Source organism: Podarcis pityusensis (assembly GCF_964106645.2).
Source record: "Podarcis pityusensis genome assembly, chromosome: 14".
In the NCBI taxonomy this organism is placed as follows: Eukaryota; Metazoa; Chordata; class Lepidosauria; order Squamata; family Lacertidae; genus Podarcis; species Podarcis pityusensis.
In genome coordinates, this window is record NC_138039.1 from 48,296,996 (window position 1) to 48,322,692 (window position 25,697).

The 25,697-nt window shown below is 48.8% G+C and overlaps 1 protein-coding gene across 1 annotated transcript in view; it reads left to right on the top strand.

The window, feature by feature from the left end:
• LIPC (lipase C, hepatic type) overlaps positions 1-25,697 on the top strand; it is a 58,661-nt gene that overhangs the window by 18,856 nt on the left and 14,108 nt on the right. Inside the window, exons 2-3 of the mRNA XM_080980790.1 lie at positions 21,837-22,012; positions 23,553-23,732. Coding sequence (XP_080836916.1) covers positions 21,837-22,012; positions 23,553-23,732 — 356 coding nt within the window. The remainder of the gene's footprint in view (positions 1-21,836; positions 22,013-23,552; positions 23,733-25,697) is intronic.

The window sequence follows — 25,697 nt, forward strand, 5'->3', positions numbered from 1 at the left end:
AGGGAGACCCAGAGGCAGAGGTGAGTCCAGCTGGCAAAGAGTCACAGGTGTCTCCCTCTCCTGCTGCAAAAAGCTCCCCCCCCCCCAGTGTCTAAGAACCAGAAAAGGCATGAAAAGAGCGGAGGAGAGGTTGGCTTCATGCAGGCACAGCCTTCGATTGCTTGGGGAAAGCCCTGGAGAGGAGGGGACTTAGATGGCTGTGTGGAGGCGCCAAGGCAGGGACTTTCTATCTCAACAACTGATTCATGGAGTAAGCTGTGCTTGTTAGGTTAGACACGCAGACAAGTCTGTGAAGATCATGTTTTTGCTAATAGTTAACTCCAACTTTCAATGGTGCAATTTACTGCCAGCTCGCTCTGTGACACCACCGCTGCTTCAGATAGGAATGTAATTATTTCACTAACTTTTGCATTTAGTAAGACACCCCTGCTGCATTTGGGGGCCCTCTGATACCTGTGCTGGTGAGGGCCCTTGGTGTCTTCCCCAAAACTCTATCCCATGGGTAGGCAAACTAAGGCCCAGGGGCCGGATCCAGCCCAATCGCCTTCTAAATCTGGCCCACAGACAGTCCGTGAATCAGCGTGTTTTTACATGAGTACAATGTGTCCTTTTATTTAAATGCATCTCTGGGTTATTTGTAGGGCCTGCCTGGTGTTTCTACATGGGTAGAATGTGTGCTTTTATTTCAAATGTATCTCTGGGTTATTTGTGGGGCATAGGAATTCATTTTTTCCCCAAAATATAGTCCGGCCCCCCACAAGGTCTGGAGGACTGTGGACTGGCCCCCTGCTGAAAAAGTTTGCTGACCCCTGCCCTGTCCTGCTGGCGCCATAGCACTTCATTTCCCTCTAATCTCACACCATTTACTTTCCCCGCCCCCATTCTGCACCCAGGAACAGACCTTCACACATCCGACTGTAGTAGAATTAATAACAAAAACAACAGTAAATTCATTTAATCTTTAAGATATCACAAAACCCTGCACATTTGTAATGTTTTCCAATGTAATGGCACCCTTGCAGTTTGTTGCTGAGGTCTCAACATGTTCAGGAGCCCAAGCTGAGCATCTTTCTCTGTTTTGCATTCTCCTCAAAACCTTGGATCATGAAAAAGGGTTGCCTCGACATTTTTGCCGCAACCTTCTGGCTGCCTAGATTGGAGGCTGCATTGCAATGGAGCCCAATGAAATATGCATGCCGTGTGCTTATTCCAAAGACCTAATAAAAATACTTCTGCTTTATTACATTAAAGACAGGCTGTCAGAGCAGTTCACAATATTGCAGCAGAATGAGAAAGAAAGGGGTGAAAAAAGGGGGATGCGGTAAACGAACTGCATTGCTTCTTAGTTTTATGACGCCAGAATCGGCCACTGTTGAGAATGTGATGCTAAAAATAAAGGCCGTTGATCCTGAAAGCAGCCAACTTTCAATCTGCAGAAATGGCAGTGCCTGCGTTGCTTGTTTGGCCCATATTTCAGTGCATTTAGTAGCAAATCGTGTGGCTTCGCAATATATTAGGTTAACAAAACTGGAATACGAAAGTTCCAACTGGCCTGGGAGCCTAATATACACAAAAAAATAAAAAGAGAATCTGATAGAGAGCCCCGAACTTCCAGATCTAATAAACTGTGTGGGTGAGACTCTATGAGAGCCTGGATATACAAGGCACTTCACACTTCCTTCTGCACAGCAAGGAAGTATTTAAATCCCCCTTAATTCAGGGACTAAACTGAAAGTGCTTACTGGGGTGGTCCTACCAAGCAGAGTGACATATGCTGAGAGGCAGGGCTGCCTCAAGACATTTTGAGGTGAACCACGAAATTGGGAATCAAAGGCCATCACAGAAGGTGAGGGCTTGTGGTGACTCCAGCTGGCCAGGTGCAGAGCCCAGGAGACCCCCAGAGGGCAGCCCCCACCTAGGGAAGGGGAGGAGAGTGGCAGCACCTCCTATTTGCCAAAAGGCTGCTGGAGAAGTGGCGGCTGAGAGGCTAGCAGATCCAGTCTTCAAGGAGCACAGCTCTTGCTGCTACTACGGCTGGGGCAGCATATGAAGATCTGCTGCCCCTGTGGATCCTGCCACCTGAGGCAATCACCTCACCTTGCCTCATTGGTGAGCTGGCCCTGCTGGGCGGAGATCGGGAAAGGTTTTTGGTCTCTCAATTCCTATACAACTTACCTGATTAAAGACCATACCAAAAGATTTGCTGGGCATCTATCACTAAACATAAGGCCTTACAGAATTCAGACTCTGCTACCTCTTCCATGACCCAGTTGTCTATACAGTCATACCTCAGGTTACAGACGCTTCAGGTTGCGTTTTTTTGGGTTACGGACCCGCCGAAACCCAGAAGTACCGGAACGGATTACTTCCTGGTTTCGGGGGTTGTGCATGCATTAAATCATGCTTTGCGCATGCGCAGAAGTGCCGAATCGCAACCCACACAGGCGCGCCACTGCAGGTTGTGAACGCTACAGGTTGCGAACGTGCATCCCACATGGATCACGTTCGCAACCCAGGCGTCCACTGTACCTTCAAAGTACTTTCAAAGTACATTTCCCCCCTCAAAGAATTCTGGATGCTGCAGTTCATCCCAGCAGCCCTTAACAAACAACAAATTCTTGGGTGGGGGGGGGGAGGTGCTTTGAATGTGCTTTAAATGAATAGTGGATACACAGCCTTACAGTTCAATTATTGCTTTACTGTATGTTATTTTACTATATGTTGGCGGTTTTATTGTTCTTTGTTGATTTTATTTGCATGGGCTCCTTTGGGAGGAAGGGATACAAGAAATAATAATAATAATAATAATAATAATAATAATAATAATAATAATAATACAGTCATACCTCAGCTCCTGAACGCTTGGGAGTCAAACGTTCCAGCTCCCAAACGATCAAAAAACGGAAGTGAGTGCTCCAGTTTCCAAATGTTCTTTTCTAAGCTGAATGTCCGACGGGGCTTCCACAGCTTCTGATTGGCTTCCTACGGCCAATCAGAAGCCACGCTTTGGAAGTGAAACATTTCGGAAGTTGAGCGGACTTCCGGAACGGATTCTGTTCGACTTCCAAGGAACAACTGTAATAATACAGATGAATTTTTTGAGAACAGTGAGTGGATTGTAAAGCAGGCAACAATTCGCTCAACGAAGATAAAAGCTGGTGGGTTTTAGGCAGGGGGAAATGTCCCGGGCAGTCTACTGGCAAGCAAGGGAGTGCCCATCATAGCTCCATGAACCCTCCCATTAATTAGAAATGGAGACCTAAGCTATAACAGCAAATGAAATGCTTTTTTCCCCAGAAATGAGTTTTTTTCACATACAAATGGCAGCAATACTTGCCCAGCTAAAATGAAGGTCTCACACTGTAAGGCTTTCATGAAACATCCAGAGCAGAAGTTTTGCTAATCATTATTACTGAGCATAGCTCTCTGTAAGTTCTCTTTACTTGAAAGGGCCTTTACATTTTGAGTTTGCCAAAACGAGCCAAATGTTTTCTGTCAAATATTGGTTTAATGTAGAACTTGCCTAGGATTGTCACACCACAGGATAAAACAATACAACCCAGCACTGACCTCAGAGCATCTTCCCTCTCTGATTCACTGCTGCTTCTTTTTGCAAATTAATGTAGCACATCTAATCTAGAGCAGGCCATACTCTCAGATGGCACCATAATGGGCTTGTGAATAAATGGGACAATTTATGGAAGACATTCCAAATGAGGTACCTCAGAGCAGGCCTTAAACACAATACATTTTTCAGCAGTAATTGAGGAAATTGGCATAAGGAGCGTTTGTGGCACCTTGTGCCTCTAGCTGCTGTGGAACTGGGCAAGTGGGAAGGGGCCTTATCAGAGGCAGAACACCCACCAACTGGCCCAGAGGGGCCTGCCATGGTGCTGCCTGTGCCTGCCCCACAGACAGGAGAGCTCTTTGCTGCAATCCCCATCCCCAGTGTGGATGTGCTCAAGTGGTACCATTGCAGCCTGTGTTGGGGTATTGATGATTCACACCCAGCATGGCAAGGACCCCATGGCATAGTATCTGTGCCTTTTTAAATGGAGATGCTGCCTTTTGCTTGTAAAAGAGGTGCTCTGTCTGCCCCTCCCCAAAACTCTGGTGTGTTTCATATTGTCAGGGGTTCAGGAGCAGAGGCAAGGGCAAGGGAGGAAATAGAGAGCGAGGGAGAGGAGGCAGAAGAAAAGATGAGTGATGACGACGACCCGAGATCTCCGAGTCTTTCCAGTGAATCAGAAGATTCACAGAAAGGAGCACCAGTGGCCAGGGCAAGGGGGGAGCCTAGGGGGACACCCCAGGAAGATAGAGCCAGAGGGGACTCAGAGGGGAGCAGTTGGAAATCAGGACCAGCGTCACCGCCAGAGAGCAGGGAAGAGGAAGGGCGCCAGGGATCAAGCGCTGGCAGCTCACAACAGGGGGGAGGGCACGAGTCAGGAGTGGCCGCACCTCCATCGGGGAGCGAAGAAACGGTCAGACGGAAGGTGGAAGGTTGGGCGCGCGCGCCAAGTTCAAATGCACAGGAAGGTGGCGCAGTAGGCAGCCCGGAAAGGGAGCCAGGTCCTAAAGCCCGCCGAAAGGAGGGAGAAGAGTCAGGGGGGTCAGCGTCAGCGTCAGAGGAATCCCGGAAGGAAGAGACCCCGGGGGGCAGAGGGACCCAGAGAAGAACAGTCAGGCGGAAAAGGTGGAGCAAGGCTAGGATATTAAGTTGGTGTACAAGGGGCGGAGACTCAGATGGAGCTTCGCCGATCTAACCATTAGACGTAGGGTTGCACGCAGCAGCTTGAGAATGGAAACTGTAACTCAATAAAGACTTTTATTTAATGATCGCTGGCTAGCGTGATCCTCTGTGAGCTAGGATCTGGAAGCAACTCTGACAGTAAGCTCCATCTCATAAATTGTGGGCATCTACAGCCTCGCGGAGAGGAGAGAAAGCGGGTGCCTACTAGCGAGCTCACGAACGGCAGACAACATGACGGCCGAACAGCAGATAGCGGAACTCAGAGAAGCAGTGTCGCGACTGAATGCCGAGGCTCTTGCATCCAGGAAGAGGGAGGAGGACGCAGCTGCCGCCTACAGGGATCTCCAGGTCAGGTTGGAAGTGCTTACGAAGCAAGGGCAACTGACACCCAAACCGGAGGGGATTGGGTTGGGGAGACGAACAGGCGGTCTGGTCTCTCACTTCGATGGGAATTTGCAACAGTACCCCAACTTTAGAGCAGATGTAATGTGTGCACTGCAACTGCTGAACAAAGACTTTAGAGATGAGCAAGAGAAGGTGGGATTCATCATGTCCCATTTGCATGGAGATGCTAAAGCATGGCTGCGCAATTTGTGGAGAGATAAGGATCCGGCGCTCCAAAATGCGGATGCCTTTATTAAAGCGATGGATGGGTGCTTTTTATCAAGCATTGACGTGGATCTTGCTCGGCAGCAGATACATGGACTGAAGCAAGGGAGGGCCAGCGTAAGGCAGTACCATGCCCGCTTTTTCGCTTTGGTCAGTGCTCTGGAATGGGACAGAGATTCGGCTCCTGTAAGAGACCTGTTTTGGGAGGGATTGTACGGCTCGGTTAAAGATGAAATTGCGAGGGGGGAGAGACCCCGGACCACGCAGGAGATCGTTCAGAGGGCGCTGGCGGTGGGGGTGCGGCTGGAAGAACGTCCGTGGAGCAGTGGCGAAGGACGTGGAGGGCGCGAACCAGCCAGGGGCTCCTCCTTCCTTCCCAGAGAAGCAGCGCGTGCGCAATCCACGCCTCCGCCAGGAGGAGGAGCGGAACCTATGGAGGTTGGAGGTGCAAGGGCTCAGTCAGCAGCCAGAGCCCTAGCACCGGCAGCAGTGAAAGCGAAGCCTCCTAGAGGGAACAGGAAGTGTTACATCTGCGATGATCCACAGCATATGGCGAAAGAGTGTCCCCAGAGGCTCCACAAGCACACTGCAGCCTCAGCAAAGGTAACTGCAGCAACGCAGCAAGGACAACCACAGCAGGGAAACGACGGAGTCTGGTTGGAGGAAGAGGCACTGGGGCCCAGCCAGACGTGTCAGTGAAGCAGTCCCCAGAGATTTTACAGCCCATGGACCCCCTCCCGCCCAAACCAGTAGTGAGGCTCACCGCGTCGCTCCAGCTGCCCAATGGAATCACCATGGACGTGCCAATCACCATTGACTCCGGAAGCAATGCGGACTTTATAGGGCAGGACTTTGTCGACCGGCACGCTATACAGTTGCTGCCTGCCACGCTGCCCCTGCAGGTTGTCACGGTGGATGGCAGGGAGCTGCTAGGGGGGCAAGTGGTGAAGCAGACGCCACCAATGGTGATGCGACTTGGGAATCACAGGGAAATCATCAGCTTCAATGTCACTCAACTATCGGACACGCCCATTGTATTGGGCATGAGTTGGCTGGACAAGCACAGCCCGACGCTGGCTTGGTACCAGAGGCAGCTGACCTTCGGCTCTTCCTTTTGCGCTGAACACTGCATCGTGCCCAGGCAGGAAGGAGAGGAAGAGGAGTCACAGCGGCAGCTAGGCACGCTGCAAGCGGTTCCCCACAAGTACGCAGAATTTTTGGAGGTTTTCTGCGAGAAGGAGGCAGACAGGCTACCCCCCCACAGACCATATGACTGCAAAATTGACCTGCTGCCGGGGGCGGCGCTGCCCAAAGGGAAGCTGTATTCCATGTCTGAGGACGAACTGCAGGAACTCAAGGAGTTCATAGATCATAATTTGGAGCGCGGTTTCATCCGAGAGTCCAAGGCAGCGGGGGGCAGTCCGGTATTCTTTGTTAAGAAGCGGGACACGCCCCAAAAAAGACTTGTAGTGGACTATCGCATCTTGAACAGTGTGACCAAGCCATCGGACTTCCCCATGCCCCGAATCGACGACCTCCTCGCAAAGGTACGGAAGGGCAGAGTGTTCACCAAGTTGGACCTGCGAGGGGCATACAACCTCATTCGCATGCGGGAAGGAGATGAGTGGAAGACAGCCATGTTCACGCCCCTGGGCACCTACGAATATAGAGTTATGCCTTTTGGATTGCAAAATGGCTCCCACGTTTTTCAAGCTTTCATGCATCACGTGTTGGCAGGGCTCCTCTACAAGACGTGCGTCTGTTTCTTGGATGACATCCTGATCTTTTCGGAATCGCAGCAGGAGCATGACAGACACGTCAAGGAAGTGCTGAGCAGGCTACAGCAACATAGGCTTTACGCCAAGCTGGAGAAGTGCCAATTCGACGTGACGGAGGTGGATTTCCTGGGCTACAAGTTGTCTGATAAAGGGCTCGCCATGGACAGCGCCAAGGTCCGAGCAGTGTTGGATTGGAAAAGCCCACGCAACCGGAAGGAGGTCCAACGGTTTGTCGGCTTCGCGAACTTCTATCGCAAGTTTATCAAAGGCTTTGCGATGCAGACAGCGGCCATCACGGACACTCTCAGCTCCAAGAAAAAGAAGTTCATCTGGACAGAGCAGGCGGAGCAGTCCTTTCAGGCACTCAAGCGTCTCTTCGCGTCGGAAGAGCAGCTGCTTCATGTCAACCCCAGCAGGCCGATGAGGGTGAAGACAGACGCTTCGGACAGAGCCGTGGGAGCAGTCCTGCTGCAGAAAGACCCGCAGGGGGCTTGGAGGCCGGGAGCATTTTACTCAAGGAAGCTCAGCAAGTCCGAACAGAACTACACCATCTGGGACAGGGAGTTGCTGGCCATTCATGCAGCGTTCAAAGCGTGGAGGCACTTCCTGATCGGCGCCAAGCACACGGTGCAGGTCTGCACGGACCACAAGAATCTAGAGCACTGGCGCACGGCACAGTTCCTGAACCAGAGGCAGATACGTTGGGCTGAGTTCTTTGCGAATTTCGACTTCCGAATAGAGTATGTCCCGGGGGACACCAACATCATGGCGGATGCTCTCTCCCGTAAGCCACAGTATCTGGAGGAGGCAACGCCAGCGGCCGCCATGCACATCTTCGCACCGACAGTGTGGGCGTGCGCGGCGGCAACAGTTGACCTGGATGCGGTGCGACGAGCGTTGCAGGATGACTCCTTCGCGCAAGCAAAGATGGCAGAGGTGCACAGGGGCACGGCAGCGACCGACGAGTTCCAGCTGCGAGATGGTTTGCTCATCCGTAAAGGGGCCATCTACGTGCCGGGAGACGAACTTCGCGCCAAGGTACTGCAGCAGCTGCACGACGCGCCCACTGCCGGGCACTTTGGCAAGGAGAAGACGGTGGAATTAGTAGCCAGAGACTTCTGGTGGCCCGGAATGAGAGGGGAAGTCGCGGACTACGTGGCGAGGTGTGACACCTGCCAGAGGGCCAAACCAGTGCACAGACCGCCGGCCGGACTGCTGGAACCGCTGCAAACTCCGTTCGAACCATGGGAGAGAGTGGCCCTGGACTTTGTCACGGATCTGCCCAGCTCGAGGGGAAAGACGGCTGTGCTGGTGGTGGTGGACTTGTTCTCCAAGATGGCACATTTCATTCCGTGTGCGAAGGTGGCCACGGCGGAACAAACCGCCAAACTGTTCATAGACCACGTGTTCAAGGTTCACGGTCTGCCGCGGTCTATTCTGTCCGACCGAGGGCGACAGTTCATCTCGAACTTCTGGCAGAGGCTGATGGGCTTCCTGAACGTCAAGATCAACCTGGCGTCGGCTAGACACCCGCAGACCAACGGGCAAGCGGAGCGGGTCAATGCCATCATGCAGCAGTACCTGAGATGTTATGCGAATCAACAGCCTGCGACGTGGGTGGATTACCTGCCTCTCGCCGAGTTCGCCTACAACAACACGAAGCACGTGTCCACGGGGGTCACGCCGTTCTTCGCCAACAACGGGAGGCACCCCAGAACCTTCCCGGGACTGGAAAGAATGGGGGAGGGGGAGCCGCAGACAGCAGATGCGTTCGCGTCGGAGTTGCAGGAGGTCCACGATCAGCTGCGGCGGCACCTGGAGCTGGCTAAACACGCATACAAGGTACAAGCGGACAAACACAGAAGGGTTGGCGAAGAGATCCATGTGGGAGACTGGGTCTGGTTAGCAGCCCACGCAGTGCCGGCCAGGTCGTTGGCGAAGAAGAAACTAGGGCATAAACAACTGGGGCCCTACCAAGTCGAAGAACAGGTCAACCCGGTGGCTTTCAGGCTGGCTCTTCCGGAGGGTTCCAGAATGCATCCGGTGTTCCACAGATCGGTGCTCACTCCCTACAAGGCACCTCACAGGTTTCAGGAACCAGGAACGGCACCGGGTCCGCTCCGAGAGAGAACCGGGCAAGGGGGAGTGGCACAGGAGGAGCGCTTCAACGAAGTCACGGAGATTTTGGACTCCAGATGGGGGGAAGAGGGGGTAGAATACCTTCTCGCCAAGGAGGGCACCCCGGCCAGTGCCAACAGCTGGGTGCCGGGCTACGCTTTAGACGAACCTCTGCTCAAAGAAGAGTTTCATGCCCTCTTCCCACATAGGCCAATGCCAGCAGACTTTTTCGACGACTGGCTTTTCACGCCCACGCTTTCAGCCAGCACGTTCCGGGGGTTCGACTCGGACGACGAACCGACACGAGACGCCCGTTCCCCGGAGGGGTCACCCTCGGGATCTGCTTCAGAACCCTCGTATTGGTGGGATGATCGACCAGAGGAGCAGTTCCGCAGAAGGTGGCTGGAGGGTCCAGGACGAGCAACGTCTCCAGAAGGCAACGAGGGAGAGACGGACATGGACGTTTTCGGGGACGACCCGGGTTTCGAGCACGGCGGCACAGAGATGGAAGCGGAGGTGACCGTCGTCAATGAGAGCAGGGAGGAAGAACCGGAAGACTTCGGATGGCGGCCCGCCACGGGAAGCGAACTGTATCCGACATTCGTCCCCCTGACACGGCAGCACTCAGATCCCGCACCGGAAGGAGGGGAGGGGGGAAGAGGGGGCTTCGAGGGGGGGATGGATGTCAGGGGTTCAGGAGCAGAGGCAAGGGCAAGGGAGGAAACAGAGAGCGAGGGAGAGGAGGCAGAAGAAAAGATGAGTGATGACGACGACCCGAGATCTCCGAGTCTTTCCAGTGAATCAGAAGATTCACAGAAAGGAGCACCAGTGGCCAGGGCAAGGGGGGAGCCTAGGGGGACACCCCAGGAAGATAGAGCCAGAGGGGACTCAGAGGGGAGCAGTTGGAAATCAGGACCAGCGTCACCGCCAGAGAGCAGGGAAGAGGAAGGGCGCCAGGGATCAAGCGCTGGCAGCTCACAACAGGGGGGAGGGCACGAGTCAGGAGTGGCCACACCTCCATCGGGGAGCGAAGAAACGGTCAGACGGAAGGTGGAAGGTTGGGCGCGCGCGCCAAGTTCAAATGCACAGGAAGGTGGCGCAGTAGGCAGCCCGGAAAGGGAGCCAGGTCCTAAAGCCCGCCGAAAGGAGGGATAAGAGTCAGGGGGGTCAGCGTCAGAGGAATCCCGGAAGGAAGAGACCCCGGGGGGCAGAGGGACCCAGAGAAGAACAGTCAGGCGGAAAAGGTGGAGCAAGGCTAGGATATTAAGTTGGTGTACAAGGGGCGGAGACTCAGATGGAGCTTCGCCGATCTAACCATTAGACGTAGGGTTGCACGCAGCAGCTTGAGAATGGAAACTGTAACTCAATAAAGACTTTTATTTAATGATCGCTGGCTAGCGTGATCCTCTGTGAGCTAGGATCTGGAAGCAACTCTGACACATATGAACACGTGAACCTGCCTCATGGGGCCCCTTCTGTCCTGAACTACAGGGTACCTGGTGGCAAGTCCAGTGGGAGTGCACGATCCCATGACAAATGCTAGCATGCAGTCTGGCAGGCCAACAAGTCCAAAGTCCAATGTTCAGGTTCCCACCTCTGCAGCTACCAAAGAGCCCCCTGGAACACCCAAGCTGTGGTCCAACCAACATGGGAAAGTTGAGCAGACACAGCACCTCAGCTCTGGTGATGGGTGCTACTGCTCTGGTTCCTTCCTGTGCACTGACCTCCATGCCCTTGCCACCCTCCATTGCCCCATGAGTACTTTCTACGCCAACCTCTCCTTCTCCATCCCCAGCCTGTCCTGGTGTGTCCCAGGCATGGCTAGACCCCTCTCCAAGATCCTCTTCCTCCTCCCCGCTGTTTTGCAATTCATGACACCTCGACTGTATCAGCTGCACTAGCTCCTAGTCTGTTTCCAAGGGTAATTCTGGTTGCCCTTCATAGTTTGGGAAAGCACTCCTGGAACGGCCATCTCCTCTCATGTGAAATCTGCCCAGCATATTTTAAGGTTAGTGTTTCACTCTGTTTTCAAAGGCAGGGTTGGTGTCAACATGCAGGAAGGTTTTCTTTGTGGAACTCCCTGCTCCTAGAGCTATGGGGAGCTCCTCCTCTTTTATCTTTGTTCAACTGGCAATTGAGGGGTTTGGACTAGATGAGCCTGTCAGGAGTTAAGCCTACACTCACGTAGGACCCTGGCAGAGACACATGCCCGGCTGGCATGTTTTCTCCCTCCTGGTCAATCATTCGGGAGCTTCAAAAGCTTTCTTCAGCCCGAACATCACAGCAACCGATGCCAACTGACACCGGCACACTTAGGGATTGCAGAGTCTTCACAGCTTGCGTGACAGAACCCCAGCAACTCAGCATTTTGGCTAATCTACTTTATTTACATATAAACACACACAGAGCACTGCAACATGGCTCCCTCTCTCTCTAGCATCATGACTGCAATCATGGAGCAGGAATTCTAACAGAGCCTTGGCATCCCTTCCAACTCTGCAATCAATGCACTAAGAAGCAGCAGACTCAAAAGCTTGTTTAAAAAGGGACAGTTTTCACAGAATCATAGTTCTATGCAAACTGTCCCTTTTTAAACAAGCTTTTGGGTCTGCTTCTTCTTAGTGCATTGATTCCTCGTGCTGCTGTTTTTAGTATTGTTAATTTGTGTTGTAATAATTAGACCGCTGTGGCTTTTATGTTGGCTGTTTGCTTGTAAGCTGCTTTGAGCAGCTCCTTTTCTGAGGGGAGAAGTGGGCCACACATGTTTTAAACAGATACACTATCCTGAGTCAGACCATGAGCCCATCTAGTTCACTGTTGTCTACCCAGTGGCTCTCCAGGATTTCAGATGGGATTCTCTCCCAGCCCTACCGGGAGATGTCCCTGGCGACTGATCCTGGGATCTTCTCCATGTAAAGCAGGGGCTCTGCCATGGCGCTCCAGGCCCTATAACTCGGCAGGGGGTTAATGTTGCCAAATCCTAGCATTGGATGCTCCCTGCTCAGGATGTGGGGATTTGAAGTGCCAGATGTCCATAGTGAACCAGAAGCCCTGGCCCAGGAAGGGTACAATGAGCCAGCATATCTCTGGCCCCTTCTAACTGCAAGGTCTTCCACTCGGTAAAGGGTAAAGGCGACCCCTGACCATTAGGACCCGTCATGGCCGACTCTGGGGTTGCGGCGCTCATCTCGCTTTATTGGCCGAGGGAGCCGGCGTACAGCTTCCAGGTCATGTGGCCAGCATGACTAAGCCGCTTCTGGTGAACCAGAGCAGCACACGGAAACACCGTTTACCTTCCCGCTGGAGCTGTACTTATTTATCTACTTGCACTTTGACGTGCTTTCGAACGTCTAGGTTGGCAGGAGCAGGGACCGAGCAATGGGAGCTCACCCCGTCACGGGGATTCGAACCGTCAACCTTCTAATCGGCAAGCCCAAGAGGCTCGGTGGTTTAACCCACAGAACCACCCGCGTCCTTTCCACTCAGTAGCTCTACTCAAATCAAAACCACTCTGTCTCAGCCAACCCCATCTCCACAGAAATGAATGACCACTAAAGCAGGAAAGGAGAGGGGAAAGTGGATTCTGACAGACCTGGGACAGAAAGAGGCACATAACTCACAACAGTTCATGGTCATTCGCTCATTAATTCAACAAATTCACTGTTGCCAAGGCACCAGCAGTGGGCTGGGTTGGGCTATGGAGTGGAATGTTTGCTTTGCGTATTTGCTGCTACAATTGTTCATTGATTTGTTCCACGTTAATCGTTCCTAAGCTTACCATGCAAAGAAATGCTGTTGCATCTCTTGGACTCTGGAGAGGAATCACCAACCTGATGCCACTGCCTAGACTGGCATTTGCAGGGCTCTCTCTGCACAGCCCACTCCAGGGCAGGTGAGACAGAAGGCAGAGAGGGAAGTGCTGAGGATGGCACAGGAAACCCCTTTGCAAGAGGGCAGTTGATCCCAAAGATGGGCACCATGGCAGGGACCTTTAGGCTCCTGAGCTCTCAGAAGGGTTTCCCTCCACTCGGCGGCATCCCTCCAGCGGCTTGGCTGAGACCAGCTGGCGTTGGGTCCCTCCCTTCTCTGAACTGTCTTGAGCAGTGGCCATGAGACCTCTTTCCTCCCTGTCACTTTCTCCTTTTGTGTTGCATTTCTTACATAGTAAGCCACTGTTTTAAGTGTATTTATCGAACTCTTTGCCCCACCCCACCCCACCCCAAAAAGCTCTGGAACGGCTCTATAAGCAAGACAGTCCCTGCCCTCAGACTTACCGTTTAAAGAGACATGATATAAAAAGGAAACAGATTAGGTGGGAGAAGGAGATAAGCAAATACATGTACAGTGGTACCTCAGGTTATGTACTTAATTCGTTCCGGAGGTCCGTTCTTAACCTGAAACTGTTCTTAACCTGATGTACCACTTTAGCTAATGGGGCCTCCTGCTGCCGCTGCACCACTGGAGCACGATTTCTGTTCTCATCCTGAGGCAAAGTTCTTAACCTGAGGTACTAATTCTGGGTTAGCGGAGTCTGTAACCTAAAGCGTATGTAACCTGAAGCGTATGTAACCCGAGGTACCACTGTATAAATTCTTAGTTGCAGTTTCTTCTAATGACCAGCTGAGGTAACGGCTGCTGTCTAGGGATGGATGATGGAGGCAGGAGCCTGGCTTCTCACCAGAGCTGGTAGGGGGTTGCCTTGCGTTCTTTGGAAGGAAACTGGCATACGTATAGAATTATGGTGTGCAAGACAACACCATCCATTGCCTAAGAGAGTGCATTGGGAAGGGTCCACAGATCCATGACAGAGCAGCTGCTTTGCAAGCAGAAGGTTCAATCCCTGATGGGCCGTTTCCAGAGAAGGCTAAGAAAGACTCCCTAGGGAACCACTGCCAGTCATAGAGAGTCCTGACCTAGAGGAACCAGTGGCCTGGCCTGGGATAATAATGTCCAATGTTCCTCCAAGTTTACTCTCACCTCTTCAGGGGATAGATATGGGCCAATGGACACATCACAAAACTGGAGTGAGTCTTTCCCAGCCACATGCTGCCCGGCTTCCTCTCAGACAAATCACAGCCCATTTCTGTGGGCTGCTTTGTGCACCTCTACAGCCCCATTCCCTTTAAAAAAAAAAATATTTTTATTGATTTTTACAAATAATTTCCACAAATCATATAACATACTTTCTTATCTTATACAGTGTTTTGGACTTCCATCAACTGCATCTGAAGATTTTTCAGTCTTTATCACTTAATCTGCATTTCATTATTTTCAGCATTACATTTAATACTCCTTCACTAATAATTCTTATCATAGTTTTCTCGGCAATATTTCGCATAATCCTCCTTACAAAATTTCTTGCAATCCTACTAGCGTAATTTGTTGATTACAATTGCTTTTCAAATAGTTCATATATTTACTCTGATCCCGCAGGTTTCGAATCCTTCCTGTCATCTTATCCAATTCTGCACAGTCCATTAATTTTGTCTGGCATTCTTCTTTCGTCAGCAGTTCTTCTTGTTTCCATTTCTGTGCCAACAATACTCTTGCTGCCATTGTTGCATATAAAAACAGTTTATTGTCCTGTCTATTAATGTCCTCACTTACAATGCCAAGTAGAAATGCTTCTGGGGTTTTTTAAATAAATGTATATTTAAGCATCTTTTTCATCTCATTATATATCATTTCCCAGAAGCTTTTCACTTTCTGACATTCCCACCACATGTGATAAAATGATCCTTCCTTTTCTTTACATTTCCAACATTCATTACTTGTTTTATACATTTTAGCTAATTTCAGTGGTGTAATATACCATCTGTACATCATTTTCATCACATTCTCTTTTAAGGCATTGCACGCTATAAATTTTATTCCTTCTTTCCAGAGTTTTTCCCAACTTTTTAACTGTATGTTGTTCTGCAGCCCCAATCCCACTCCACCAACCGCCGAGGCCCAGCACAGAGTCCATTCCATTCTTCCACAACAATGACCTGGGATCATTTGTTTTAAAACCTTTCTAGTGCTTTACTCTGTTTTTCTTCAAAGCAGTTTATTTTAGGGAGTAAAGAAAATCCACAAAGCCAATAAAAATCACCCACTATTAAAACAATTATTAAAATCGAAAGAATGGTTCTGAAACCTCCCGTCTGGCTGGACTGGCTCAGCAGAAGCCCCTGTGTGACACCAGGCCGGCAGCTCAGTTGATCCTTGTGCACAAAGCTCAGCTTTGAGATGCAGACCTAGGCTTGGCTCCAAGGTACTGACACTTTAATCGTTTTTCTATGCCAGGAATATTCCAATATTTTCTTGCAGGCTGGCAGTGGGGAGAGAAGCAGCATCTTTCTGGCTCCACCCCCCTCCCCATTTCAAAAGACACATTCCTAGTGGTCCGCTGCTCCTTTCTTTAACTCTGCAATGCAGAGATGATGCTGAATTGAGGTCTTTTTCATCATTTTTTGTTGTTGGTATTTGCACAAGATTACCTTGCTGTTATGGGACACGGGTGGCGCTGTGGGTTAAACCACAGAGCCCAGGACCTGCCGATCAGAAGGTCGGCGGTTCGAATCCCCACAACAGGGTGAACTCCTGTTGCTCAGTCCCTGCTCCTGCCAACCTAGCAGTTCGAAAGCACATCCAAGTGCAAGTAGATACAGTGGTACCTCGGGTTACATACGCTTCAGGTTACATATGCTTCAGGTTACATACTCCGCTAACCCAGAAATAGTGCTTCAGGTTAAGAACTTTGCTTCAGGATAAGAACAGAAGGCGGCGTGGCAGCAGCAGGAGGCCCCATTAGCTAAAGTGGTGCTTCAGGTTAAGAGCAGTTTCAGGTTAACAACGGACCTCCAGAACGAATTAAGTACTTAACCTGAGGTACCACTGTAAATAGGTATTGCTCCGGCGGGAAGGTAAACGGCGTTTCCGTGCGCTGCTCTGGTTCGCCAGAAACGGCTTAGTCATGCTGGCCACATGACCAGTAAAGCGAGATGAGCGCCGCAACCCCAGAGTCGGCCACGACTGGACCTAATGGTCCGGGGTCCCTTTACCTTTACCTTTACTTTTACCTTGCTGTGACATCACAGTGCAGAGGGAGAAACAGGAGTGTGGAGGGAAAACAAAGTCTCGTGATGACTACCAGCATCTGTAGAAATCAGAGAGGGAACTCCAAAACTCCAGCGGCTGACATTCTAACATTGTGCATGCCATCAAATGCCAGCAATGCCCTTCAGCTCTCTGTATTGGACAAACAGGCCAAACCCTATGCCAAAGGATAAATGGAAATAAATCTGACATCAGGAATCACAAGACAGAGAAGCCAGTAGGAGAACACTTCAGTCTCCCTGGACATTCAATGCAGGATCTCAAAGCAGCTGTCTTATTACAAAAGAATTTCAGAAACAGACTTGAAAGAGAAGTTGCTGAATTACAGCATCACTAAACTGAAAACTATGGAGAGACCTGGTCTTAATAGAGATATAGGATTCCTGTCTCATTACATATGCTAATCATCTGCATACTATCCCTTGCTTTTTCCTGTAGTACTAATTGCAGTCTTTAACATTCATCAACAGGTTTACCATACCCAGTGAGTCAATCACCCATCTCCTACTACCCTCCTGAGAAAAACCCCATCCCACCCTCCCACTATATATAAGGGTCTGGTGACTTCCTTAGTTGGTCTCTAAGGTGCTACTGGACAAATTTTTTATTTTTTAATATATTTCTAGCAGCTGAATTAGCCACGGCCAAGTCTTTCTGAAAGTCACCCACACTCACCTGTGGGGTCCTTCCAGACCCAGCCTGCACGGCCAGTAAGGAAAGGTGGGAGTTGGAGTCCATTCCTGTCAGCCCACCCCTCAACTTCCCCAGCCCTGCTTTACAGGTTCCTTCTTCAGAATCTGGCATCTCCTGTGCTCAGCCCCAACAGAAAAGAGTAGAGGAAAGTCACAGGAAAGGCCTGCTCTTCACCTGTGCTCTGATGGACACGTGGAACTCTTGTGTGAGGAGGAGTCTCCTTCCTCTGAAACATGAGGTTGGAAGGCTTTGCACATATGGAGCTGAGAGAGGGAAAGGGAGCTTTTGCAGGTGTGGGGCTGGTTCTCTGTGGGTATGGAGAGCCTGCACCAGCAAGAGGTTGCTGGGTGAAAGTGGTTCTCCTTGAATAAGTGATACTTAACATTAATAAGTGTAATCCTAGCTAAGAATTTCTTTTTTAATTAAAGTGATGAAAAGAATGGCTTTGTTCTGACATTTACGGCTCACAGCTTGCCTTTTTGCTTAATGTGATTAGTTAGTGTTGTGGTGCTTGGTGGCAGATAAAGTCTTGTTAAAGTTATATCAGGATGCAAGTCACATTAATGCTGTAGAAATTAACAGGGATGAACAGAGGAAGTACACAGTTCAGGAAAACCAGTTCAAGCTCCAGCAAATGAATTAGACGTTTGCTGCCAAGGAGTGTGGTGGAGTCTCCTTCTTTGGAGGTCTTTAAGCAGAGGCTTGACAACCATATGTCAGGAGTGCTCTGATGGTGTTTCCTGCTTGGCAGGGGGTTGGACTCGATGGCCCTTGTGGTCTCTTCCAACTCTATGATTCTATGATTCTATGAATCTGGTTCTGAGACTAGAGATCGATGACACTATGGATTTGGGTTTCCAATCTTCAGTTCACCACATTTTTGTATCAGCTTCCAATTTATTTTTTTAAGTTAGCATTTCGGGTACATTTATTCTAATAGACACATTTTATATGCAATTTTGCCTACCATAAATATTTCTACAAACCAATTCCCCGAAGGCAATGCCTTTTTATGTTCCCAAATACCTGTACACTTTTAGGCATGCTTCCGTTTAAGATACACATTCTTTGGTTGGATGAACAAATTCTGCAGGGTAGCTGCCACTTGGCAGAGCACCATTTGGTTTTTTTAGGAAGTGTGGCAGGGGGTGGGGGTTCACATTAAAATGCACACAAAACCAAATTTCTCCCCCATATTTGAATTGTGGCAAAATTGCCAAACAGAAAGAAAATGGTTAGTGTCACCAGAGGTTCTGTTTCTTGTCCTTCACAGATGATGCAGCAACATGCTTAGTAGAAGGCACTCATAACATACTTGCATGGCCAATGAAGGCAGCTAAAGGGGGTCTCATCCTCTGTCACTACCCCAAGTGTGTGTGTTTTTTAACTTTTTGACCCACTCAATGAGAGATCCAGCATAAGCAACAAAGTTCTCTCATGGTGAGCACCAGCCTTTTTTCCTGGCCACCAGGAGTCCTTTCACAGTGTCAGCCAGTTTCCCCATTCTCTTTGTCCCCTTGTTGAGGAAAAGTGCCTTTAACAACAAAGGAGCCCTATTAGAATGAAGTTGGCAACCAAAATGCTCTCTAGAACGTTGGAACAAGACCTGTTAAGCAGGCAGCCATCTCTTTTCAAAAATAACAACTTGATAGGTTTGCAGGATCTCCTTCCACCCTGTTCCATAGTCCCTGAGGCCTTTCCTGGGGAAAAAGCAGAATGCGCCTGATCCACCAAACAAAACTCATCAGAGGGGTGACTATGAGATCACCTGATCCCATTAACACCCACCTGATTGCTTCAGTCGGCAGAACCGGCACTGTTACAGGTGCCACATAAAACCCATTCCACATTTCTACTCCATCTTTTAGTGTGACAGCACCTGCCCTTTGGAACTCCCTGCCTATTGATATCAGGTACCTTCACTGTACCATTTTCAGCGTCTGCTAAAAATATTTTTGTTTAGACAAGCCTACCCAGATATTTAGAAAATTGAGGCAAGTTTTAATCTGTTTTTAGTTTACTGTTACTTTAACTTTTTGAAAGTCTTTTTTTATAATAATTTTTATTGGTTTTTCCAAATATTTTCCATCATAACATCAATTTTGTAAATAGAATAAACAAACATTTGGCTGTGTAAGCCTGGAACTTCCCTCATCCTTGACTAATGGTTTTCCAACTTAATCTCTAGTATGCATTTTATTCTTATTAATATTACTATTAAATCATTTTGTTGTTGTTTAGTCGTGTCCGACTCTTCGTGACCCCATGGACCAGAGCACGCCAGGCACTTCTGTCTTCCACCGCCTCCCGCAGTTTGGTCAAACTCATGTTTGTAGCTTCGAGAACACTGTCCAACCATCTTGTCCTCTGTTGCCCCCTTCTCCTTGTGCCCTCCATTCTTTCCCAACATCAGGGTCTTTTCCAGGGAGTCTTCTCTTCTCATGAGGTGGCCAAAGTCTTGGAGCCTCAGCTTCAGGGTCTGTCCTTCCAGTGAGCCCTCAGGGCTGATTTCCCTAAGAATGGAGAGGTTTGATCTTCTTGCAGTCCATGGGACTCTCAAGAGTCTCCTCCAGCATAATCCTAAATAAACAATTTGTAAATTACATTTAGTAACAAATGATAATTTAAGCCTACAAAACTTCTTGTAACCCTATTAGCAATGTCAGTTGTTTACAGTTGTCTTTCAGGTACAACATAATTTTTTTCCAGTCTTTCAAGAAACTCTGGTCCTGCTAGTTCCGAATTTTCCCAGTCAATTTCGCCAATTCGGCATAGTCCATTACCGTATTTTTCGCTCTATAACACGCACCCAACCATAATACGCACATAGTTTTTAGAGGAGGAATACAAGGAAAAAAATATTCTAAACGAAACAGTGGATGTATGATTTTTGTGGTTCATGCTGTGGCCACAGACATGTGATCTGACGGTGAGTTTGGGGTAGCCCAATGCAAAAATCCTGAGGATCCATGTGGATCCATGCTTTGTAACCACGTTTTAAGTGGGGAGGGAAGGAAAAGCACTCAAGGGACAAGGAACACGTGTGGGGTGGGTGGAGAAGGATGCTGCTAATAATGAAGAAGAGGGGTATAAGAGGAGAAGGCTCCTCTCCTCTCCCGCTTTGCTCCTTTAAAGCAAGCAGGCTCTGCTTCTCCCCGCTCATCCCCGGCTTAGCGAGCTGAAAAACTTTGCTGCTATTTAGCAAGCTGAGTGGGGAGGAGAGAGGGACAGAGAGCCTGCTTGCTTTAAAGGAGCCAACCGGACAGTGTAAGCGGCTCCCCTCCCCTCCTGCTTTGCTCCTTTAAAGCAAGCAGGCTCTGCTTTTCTCTCTCCTCCCCGCTCATCCCCGGCTTAGCGAGCTGAAAAACTTTGCTGCTATGTAGCGAGCTGAGTGGGGAGGAGAGAGGGACAGAGAGCCTGCTTGCTTTAAAGTAACCAACCGGACAGGAGCCGCTTACACTCGTGTAAGCGGCTCCTCTCCTCTCCCGCTTTGCTCCTATTAAAGAAGCAGGCTCTCTGTCCCTCTCTCCTCCCCACTCAGTGGCTCTTCTCCCGCTTTGCTGTTTCAAAGCGAGCCACGGAGGAGGGAAGGAAGGGGAACCATGGATCCTCTGCTCACGACTGCAGCAGATCCCCCCGCCACCCGTAGGCATTCCCTCCATAACACGCACAGACATTTCCCCTTACTTTCTAGGAGGAAAAAAGTGAGTGTTATGGTGCAAAAAATACGGTAATTTCATCTGCCACTCTTCTTTCGATGGTATCTCTTCTTGCTTCCATCGTTGAGCTAATAATATTCTCTCTGCAGTTATAACATATAAAAATAATGTCTTATCCTGCCTGTGTATTTCTCTACCTACAATTCCTAATAGGAAGGCTTCTGGTTTTTTGACAAATGTATATGTGTATACTTTATTTATTTATTTATTTTTATTTTTTTGCTTTTAAGTTAGCAAGTTTATTATGTTACACATGTACACAAAAGAGCAGAGAGCAGTGCAGGCCGGGGTTGCCCCTTCAGTGTTGGTTCTCTAGCCCTGTTCACCACAAGGGCCCGTCTCAGAAGTTCTTTAGCCATTCAAGACTTGGTCCTTCCTTGTCACAAGGGTGGGAGGGAATATCTGGCATATTGCCATCATCCCTGGAACTGGATATGTATATGGTACAGCCTGGGTCATCATGGCGCTGTATTTTGTTAAGGGACTGACCCACAGTGACACCAAAGCCATAAAACCAAGGCCGAAAGAGAGAACGACAACTGGACCCTTTCCCCATGCATTTTTCAGAAATGGGATAATTTTGCTCAGCGCAAAGGAAAGGAAAGCGGAGGAAGCCATATTTCAACCTTTTTTAAAGTTCATTATATATAATTTCCCTGAATGCCTTTACTTTCTTACATTCCCACCACATACGATAAAAACTACCATCTTTTTCTTTATATTTCCAACATTGATTATTTGTTTTATACATTTTTGCTAATTTCACTGGCGTTATACACCATCTATACATCATTTTCATTACATTCTCTTTAAGTAAACTGCATGCTGTAAAGTTTATCCCAGCCTTCCATAATTTCCCCCAATCTTCTAACTGAATATTACGACCAATATATTTTGCCCAATGTATCATACTATTTGAAAGTCTTTCATTGTTTTTTTCTTTACCTTGTTTATTGTTTTATCTTTTTTGTAAACCACTTTGAGTTTTTAGTTTTTTGTTTATAATCAAGTGGTGTATAAACTTTATGGAAGAAAACCCCGATAAATTTCTGAAACATCTCTTTGCAGGGCCACAACTGCTGCCAATCCGAAGGACCAGTCATTCCCGCTCTGAAACAAAGTTCCTGCTCTACTCAAATACCATTGAAGAAGGCTGCCTGATCGAATTTAACCAGTTCTATACTCTTGAAAAATGCCGTTTCAATGCCTCTCTTCCTTTGGTGATGATAGTCCACGGATGGTCGGTAATGAACTTCACAGCACTTTTTCTTTCTTATCCAGGGATGTTGCTCAGCTGAACTTTGATATCTAGATAAATCTGGCCTCATACAGGGTCCCCCCACTTCATTTTTTTCTCAAAGGTTGTTCATTGGCCTGATCTGTGGAGGAGGTGGTAGAGTCCTGGCACAATGTTATGGGCTGTACCATCTAGAGGCTGCAGGTGGGCATTGCCATTTTTCAAACTCCCTACCAGAAAAGACAAGCATATCAGGGAGAAAGGTTCCTTCCTCACTCTGCTGTGCTAATTTTCTACATGGAGAGAGGTTGTTGGGGGGTGGGAGGGAGGGGCGTAACAAAGGGGCATTCAAACCTACACTGCACTGGCACAGCCCCTTCTCCCATTTCAGGATTTTACCACGTTGCTTTGCAAGGCTGGAATGTGTTCCCCACAGTAGTGCAGCACTGGAGTGCAAGGCATCTCTCCCAGCCAGCCTTCAGCCAACCTGCCCAAGATGGATCTCTCCCTTTGTTCTCTCCCTTCTGCTTCCCAGCGCACCTTGCTGAAGACTGTCATTTCCCGTCACTTCACACCCAGTTAACCTAGTAACCTTCTTTCTGCCCAGGCCCATCAGACCTTTTGTCATGTTAACACCTCTATCCCAGGTGAGGCCCTGGCTTGGAAATGTAGCTTAGCTTGTATTTTTCCACCGGCCTGCAGTCTTCCTTTCAATACTCCAAATAATCAAAATCCTACCATTTATTAATTTCTAGGGTTTGGGGGGGGGGTCCCAGGCCGCCCCCTCAAACCTATAACAATATATTATATTCACTCACCCCAAAAGGATGAGGAGAATCTATTTAGTCATGGTCTTAACCATACACCTTTTAAAAACAACACTAAGATGCTATTACTTTCAGTTGGCCTCACATGCAGACCTATACTCCTTTCCACTGAAATAAGGGTGTGTGAGAGTAAATATAAGCATGTCACCATACAGATGTCAAAAATATAAAAATTCTGTCCTGGGAATTGTTCATGCTACAGCAGATGGGCAAAACTGGAGCCCCAAATCAAGGATGTGACAGGCTGTCTTTGGCCATTAGGAAGCAATCACCCAAGGCACACCATTGGGGTTTGGAAGGAGTTGGTGGCCTGGCTGTCAGCTGGCTGTGAGCAATTCTCCAGGCCTGCCCTTGCTTGGGCTTATCAAGGAGGGAGTCTCTTTCCCAAGTCCTCCCTCCAAGCTACTAATCAATCACATGCAGGCACCAAACGAGTTATCGGGCTTTATTGGTTTCTTCTCTGGCACCAGCTACAGAACATCAACCAGCAAGTCTAATACATGGCGTGTTCTCTCTCTCTCCTCCAGCAGGTTAACTCAGAGATTTATAGGGGCTGGGGAATTCTGGCAACCAGCCAGGCCCATCACATGCTCCCACTTTGGGGACTAATTGTTACCACCTGCCTGAGGGGCTCCACCCAGTGGTACTTGCTCACAGGCTCACTACTTCATGACAGGGGTTCATGAATTTTACAGACTTGGTTTTCTCCCATGACGGCAGGTGGATGGAAGGCTAGAAGGCTGGATTTGGAAGCTGGCCGAAGCCCTGAAATCCCAGCTGACACAAACAAACGTGATCATCACTGACTGGCTGGCCCTTGCGCATGCGCACTACCCCATTGCAGTGCAGAACACCCGAGATGTTGGCCAAGAAATTGCTCGATTCCTGGAATGGCTGGAGGTAAGCATACTCAGAGAGAGGAGACAGTATGAAGTGTGTGTTTAATGCCTCTTCCCTACCACCCCAGCTCCTCCAACTTAAAATTTGTAAATCTGTCTTATGCTGGCCACTTATAGCTATGGGCTGGTGTAGAGGTACCACTTTCCCAGCACCAACCCTGCAGAGCAGACCACTGGCAACAGATCCTCTGCCTTGCTGCTACTGCCTTTGTTGGTCTGGTCTACGCAAGAGGTGGTAAAGTCCTGATGTGATGGTATAGACCAGGCTTCCTCAACCTCACTCCTCCAGTTGTTTTGAGACTACAGTTCCCATCATCCCTGACCACTGGTCCTGCTAGCTATGGATCATGGGAATTGTAGGCCAAAAAACATCTGGAGGGCCGAGGTTGAGAAAGCCCGGTATAGACTCTACCACCTTGAGGCAGCAGATGGGCAATGCCATTTTTCAAACTCTCTGCCTGAAAAAAACCCGAGCATGACAGGGAGACAGAAGAAGGAGAAGAAGGAGAAGAAGGAGAAGAAGAAGTTTGGAATGGATATCCCACCTTTCACTCCCCTTAAGGAGTCTTAGAGCAGCTAACAATCTCCTTTCCCTTCCACCACCCCCCCCACAACAAATACTCTGTGAGGTGAGTGAGGCTGAGAGACTTCAGAGAAATGTGACTAGTCCAAGGTCACCCAGCAGCTGCATGTGGAGGAGCGGGGAAGCAAACCCGGTTCACCAGATTATGACTCCACCACTCTTAACCACTACACCACACTGGCTCCTACTTCAGTCCTCACTTGACTGTGCTAATTTTCTACATGCAGTGAGCTGTACCATCAGGGCAGGGATGGAGGAAGGCTCTCTTCTCAGGGCTCATCCACACTCCTGCTTGTCCCACCAACTTCCCCTATTTACCACAAAATTGGAGCAGATGTCAACCAGGTTTTCTACGGATTCACATTTGCTCCAATTCCATGGTAAAAAGTGGGTTTCCATAGCGAAAGCAGTGGGGCAAATCGAAAATAGTTTGGATCCAGGTTTCCTAAGCACAGGACAAGCAGAAGTGTGGATGAGGCCTCAAAAGTTGCACTAGGGTTTTCCTACTAATCACCAGCTGCAACCATACGGTCTTCTGAAGATACTGCAAAGAGAGCATTAGCCTAGAAGGGGGAGTGATCCTCTCCATTGTGGTGGCAGAATTTAAACAAGGAAGTAAAGTGTATTCAGTGTTGATTAGGGAGAGTAGAGTGCCCCCGGCCAATTTTGACCCCACAGGCTTGTATTCATATCAACTCTCTATAGCCTGTCATTCTGTCAAGTCAGGTGCAGTGGAGGCATCTTACATTTCGGACGAGGATGCGGCACTTGCAATGTGCCAGTGTCTCAGGGGAAGGTAGAGCATTGCTTGAAGCAAAGGGTGAAATGAACAAGCATGACAATTTTCACGTCTGCAAAGCAATCCCTTTTATTTATCATTTATGTGTTTCTCATTAGTTTCATAAAATTTATACACCACTTGATTGTAAACAAAACAAACCCAACTCAAAGCAGTTTACAAAAAGAATAAACTAATAAAATAATAAGTGACAAAAACAACTATTTAAAACATTTAACAAAATAATTAAAGTCAATCATAAACTAAAAACAGATTTAAAAACATATCAACATTCTGCATATCTGAGTCTAAAGAAATACATTTTTAAACACAGTTTTTCTGCCATGGTAATAAGGAACAGAGTTCCTGCATTATTCGAAAAGTAAAACAAGCAACTCCCTGTGATTTCTTTCCTACAGCGTGGGATTAAGCAGGCAGCAGGTGATGCGCTGCTAACTTGTGGAATTAACTGACACATGATGTGGTGATGGTGATGACCACTAGCTTATAGAGCTTTTAAGAAGGACAAGTTATATTCCTGGTCCACCAGGAGCTATAAGGCATGAGAGCTAAATCAAGACTCTACTTACAGAGACTGTCTGCCT